At 28.0% G+C, this 5,240-nt stretch overlaps 1 protein-coding gene across 1 annotated transcript in view; it reads right to left on the bottom strand.

Moving 5' to 3' along the window:
- Positions 1 to 1,718: 1,718 nt before the first annotated feature.
- Positions 1,719 to 5,240, bottom strand: part of LOC145123833 (wax ester synthase/diacylglycerol acyltransferase 11-like) — a 4,904-nt gene continuing 1,382 nt past the window's right edge. The window contains exons 3-7 of the mRNA XM_079059041.1: positions 5,227 to 5,240; positions 5,075 to 5,157; positions 4,769 to 4,975; positions 2,242 to 2,379; positions 1,719 to 2,135 (exon numbers count right to left, since the gene is read on the bottom strand). The exon at positions 5,227 to 5,240 is cut by the window's right edge and continues 53 nt beyond it. Coding sequence (XP_078915167.1) covers positions 1,974 to 2,135; positions 2,242 to 2,379; positions 4,769 to 4,975; positions 5,075 to 5,157; positions 5,227 to 5,240 — 604 coding nt within the window. The 3' untranslated portion in view covers positions 1,719 to 1,973. The remainder of the gene's footprint in view (positions 2,136 to 2,241; positions 2,380 to 4,768; positions 4,976 to 5,074; positions 5,158 to 5,226) is intronic.

Raw genomic sequence — 5,240 nt, 5'->3', positions numbered from 1 at the left:
ACCCTTTCCAAATGGTTTTTGAGTGAGTTTTTCACTTTTTCATCGATTTCTAAAGATCTTAAGACTTTGGATAGACTGTCTCAGTTAGTTTCGTAAGATCTAATTTTTTTATCTTTCTTTTTATTAGTTTTAGATTTCTTTACCTATGTCTGGATAATAACCCTAGATTTCAATTCTGCAATAGATCAATATTTTTTATGTGATTAATCATTAGGTTTGGTTTTTAATTTGCGATTAGTTCTAGTTGTTTTAGTTGTGTGTTTCATGAATGTTTGATTTTTAGCTCGCTTTAGGCTAATCACATGATTAGGATTAAATTATTTAAGTTGATCAGTTATTAAAATTTGTAATTGTTTTATCAACGGGTAATAAGTAACAAATAACAGATCGGTTATGCTTTGGGATTTGATTTTGTTAAGCTAAAAATCATATATTTTTATGCTTTTAAGCTTCGGAGAGATATTGAATATTATTGGGAATTTTCCATTGTTCATAATGTTGCTTTTCTTATTTGAATAAAATTTTTTTCAATTAAGTTATTAAAAAGTTAGGATTAACTTAATATCTTTTTTGGTTAATTAACTAGGTAAAAGAGAGCTTAGTACAGCTTGTTAGTAGTTTTCAGTACCAACTTAGATAGAATGCATCTTAAATAATTAGATATGGATTAATTGCATAATTAGAAGAGTCGCTGCAGAGCTGAAACACTATTTAATACTTTTTATGTTATTAATCATTAGATTTGTTTTTTAATTTGTGATTCTATCTAGTGGTTTTAGTTTTGTTCTTCATGAATGTTTGATTTTTAGTTCGTTTTAGACTAATCACCAGATTAGGATTAAATCATTTAAGTTAATGAATTATTAAAATTCGTAATTGTGTTAATCAACTGGTAATAAGTAACAAATAATAGATCGGTTTCGTGTTAGGATTTGATTATGTTATAAACTGAAAATCACATATTTTAATGCTTACAAGCTTATGAGAAGTATTGAATGTTACTGGGAGGTTTACATTGTTCATAATGTTGCATTTTTTATTTGATTAAGAGCTTGTTTAATTAAGTTAGTAAAAAGGTGAGGATTAACCGAAGAGCTTTTTTTTGGTTAACTAACTAGGTAAAAGAGAACTTACTAGAGTTTGTTAGTAGCTTTCAGTACCAGCTTAGATAGAATGCTTCTTAAATAATTAGATCTAGATTAATTGAATAATTAGGAAAGTCACTACATAACTGAAACGCTCTTTATTAATAAATTTTATTTATTTTATTTCTTTAATTTTTTTTGTTTTAATTCTAAACAAAAGTCCCTCTTTATTCATTTTGTGTTATATGTCTAATTTGTGCTTTGCACAAAGAGACATTGACTGTTAGGCCGTGTCTCTCTGGACTCGACTCTACTTCCCTGTGCTGCCCATTAGTGCAACCAAGCAGTGATTTTAATTTTTCTAGACGTTAACGACGTGTTTAACAATGCTCCTTCTCTCTATTCTCTCTTCTCAACTTGTACCATTTGTATCAATATTTGTACCAATATGTGTGGGCATGGAAGTTTCCATTCCTTATGTTTAGGGTTGGGAGGGCTGCAAGTGAGAGGAGTAAGAAGAAGTAGATTTGGAGCATGTGTGGCATCATGGTTGGGAGGTTTAGAGGGATAGACACCCACCACACTTATAAAATATCTACAACAAAAACGAACATTGAATCAAACATACAAAAATAGTATAACACAACACCATATTTGTATTTTAGTTTTTATTCAATGAATAAAAATAGGAAACAAGGTTATCAAAGTTTGCATGTCTATATAGTTCTCGGAATTGATGCTTGAGAACCTCCTCGACATCATATAACAATAAATTATTGATATGTTTTAGAGATGCTTATATGTCAACAAGAAAACATATATGCATACACACAATCACACACTCACTCATACACACACCTTGGTAATCATAAATATGTGTATTGAAACCTATTTCTCCGCACATGGTTTATCTAAAACCAAACATTTGATGTGGTGCAATGATATTTGAAGGTCATCACATAACTTTTGGGGGTCAGGTATAGTTTCTTCCTCTGCTGATAGCACAAATGTAACTTTGTCAACATAACTGATTATATGAATCATCAATCCCTGTATAAAGCAAAAAACTCATAAATTCTAAGCTTGCTTTAATTGGGTTGGTTGTAATAACTATTAAAAAAAATTAATCATCCCAAAAAAAGTTAATAATCCTTACACTAGGTATGCCATAAATACTAGGAGCAAGATAGGTAACTTTTTGTTGGAGAAAACACAATTCTTCTTTTGGTCCAGGCATATTGGAGAAGCCAAACGTTGTGTTATAGTAAACTTTCCGATTCAACTTTCCTGCAATCTATATTTGTAATAATTTTTAGGGGTTGTTTTGTTAACTTTTAAATGATTTTGCATTGAATGATTCAGAAGTTATGAATGAAAACATGTTGTTTGATGTGGTTGGTAAGGTTGTTGAATATATAAATAAAAACCAAATAATAAAAAAGCAACTTAATAATTATAATAAATGCCAAATTATATATATATATATATATATATATATATATATATATATATATATATATATATATATATATATATGTTTAGGTTTTATGGAAAACAAAAAAACCTTAAAAATCATAAAAATGCATAAAAAAAATACTTAAATATCACAAAACTTTTTTTTGAATTTTTTTATCAAAAAATCGCAGCTTTTAACATAAAATCGCTGAAAAAAATTTTGAAAATAAAATTTTTTTTTACAAAAAAAATAAAAGTTGATTTATATTTTTTTTCAGCGAAATTGTCAAAAAGGCTGCGATTTTTTGATAAAAAAATTCAAAAAAAAGTTTTGTAATGTCTAGGTATTTTTTTTATGCATTTTTATGATTTTTAGGGTTTTTTTAGGATTTTTTTATTTTCCAAATAACCCTTCCCTATATATATATATATATATATATATATATATATATATATATATATATATATATATATATATATATATATATGCCAGGGTACGTATGATGCTAGAGTATACCATAATTGCAAAAGGGGTTGTCGTTGTGTTGTTTGGAAACATCGTCCTTTTAAGTGTAATTTTACGAGTGCGGTGGCCAACCGACATGCGACAAATACATAGGAAATAAGAAATTAGACCTACGGACAAGAGGAGCAAGGGACGTTCGCAAATGGAGGATAAACTAACTGGGAAAAGGGAACAAGTGAAAGCGACGACAAGTGGTTGGAACTTTTTCCTCTTTGTTCGTTGTTTACAGATCCAAATTCTCATGTTTCTTGTAGTTGGTGTTAGGGCTTATTTGTCAGAACCCCTCAAAACATCGGTCACACGAAAAGACAAATAATAACGAAGAGAAAGGACACGAAAAGGAAAATAATGGTTCAAATGAGGTGTAAATGTTGAACTATTTCAGAGGATTTTTTGAGGGTTTTTTATAAGTACTCCTTCCCTTTTCCAATACCACCCCTTTGATTTGATTTTTGTCTTTTGTTGTTTTTTGTTTTTGTTTTTTTTCCTATTTTGTTTTTTTGTTGTTTTTAATTATTATTATTATTATTATTATTATTATAAATTTCGAACAAAATTTTATAATTCGGACGACGTTATAAAATTCGAAAGGCTATACAAAAATCGGTTTTAAATTATTTTTGATTATATATTACTATTATTATTATTATTATTATAAATTTCGAACAACATTTTATATATCGGATGACATTATAAATTCGAACAACTATATAAAATCGGTTTTTAATTCTTTTTTAATTTATATTTTATAAATCGGTTTTTAAAATCCGATGAGATTATAAATTCAGATGAAATTTTAAAATTCGTACGACATTATAAATTTGGACGACATAAATTGGTTCGTTATTACATTTGCGTGGTGCGTTATGCGGATTGGAAACAAACTTTACTTTTGTTCCATTTTATATAGTCGTTGAAATTTTATAATGTCGTCCGAATTTATAATGTTGTCCGAATTTTAAAATGTTGTCCGAATTTTATATGGTTATCGAAATTTATAATAATAATAATAATAATAATAATAATAATAATAATATTATTATTATTATTATTATTATTATTATTATTATTATCATTAAAAGAAAAAAACAAAAAAAAAAAAAAAAAAAGAGTTCAAATCAAATGTAAAAGGTTGATTAGATTGATGTTAGAGGGGATAAAATCACTTAAGGGGTAGTTATAGCACAACCCTTTTTTGACCCTTATGATGAACTTTGGTTAACCGATCAGCTTGAATGTTAAACTATTAAAAGATGAAACAAACGACCTCTTAGTTCTTTTTATATCTATTGTTTAAATCTTAATTATAAATCTTTAATATTGTTGCCCATTTCAAAAACTATAAAGTAATCTAATTAAGATATACTGGTTGCTGGAAATTCTTCTTTTTGCAATAAAGGGTTTTTGAGAAAGCTAAAAGCATGTATAATGTTTAAAAGTTTGATCAATAAAAATAACAAAAATGAGTTATGATATATGGTTATCTTTTTTAAACCATTAATCATAAAGGTTATGAAAACATTAATATATATCAAGTTATGCTCGCAACTAGTTGCTATATAACCATTTTCTTTAATTTGGATTAGTTTTCATCAATTTCTTCTTGTTGTGATAAATAAATAAATAAATACCGGATTCCCGCACCTAAATAAGTAAGTAATTTTTTCTAGGCAAAGCAATTGTACATGTATAGATCAAGTACCTTTATACCAAACAACTTCGGGACCAGTGTCTTAGCAAAGAATCTAGTAGCAAATGGCTCTAAAGAAGCTTTCCTGCGTTCCATGATAGCTTTTGCTTCCCGTACATAGTCTAAGGGGTCACTTCTATTTTTGACATTGAATGGAAGTAGTATATAACCTACCTTGTATCCCCATGTTTCGTCTTCATTTGTATTCTTTGTAGAAGCCTAGTATACATCGTACAGATATAAAATTGTTCAGCGAGCAACAATTATATGATAAGACATTCTTCACGCACAGGAACAGTAAGGAGGGAAGATACTCACATCAACATTCACAGAGGCTCGCAAGTTATAAGACATCATTGCACGAAGGAGAATGTTTTCTGGAACAGGACTATTTATCTCTTCTGTAACAGGTTTCAAGTTATGTTATTAATTACTCGTAAGTTTTTTACTTTATACAAAAAGAAACTCACCATATCTCCCCTTA

This window comes from Lactuca virosa, chromosome 7, assembly GCF_052849685.1.
Source record: "Lactuca virosa cultivar CGN04683 chromosome 7, Lactuca_virosa_CGN04683_v6, whole genome shotgun sequence".
In the NCBI taxonomy this organism is placed as follows: Eukaryota; Viridiplantae; Streptophyta; class Magnoliopsida; order Asterales; family Asteraceae; genus Lactuca; species Lactuca virosa.
This window is presented reverse-complemented; position numbering and strand designations above follow the sequence as displayed.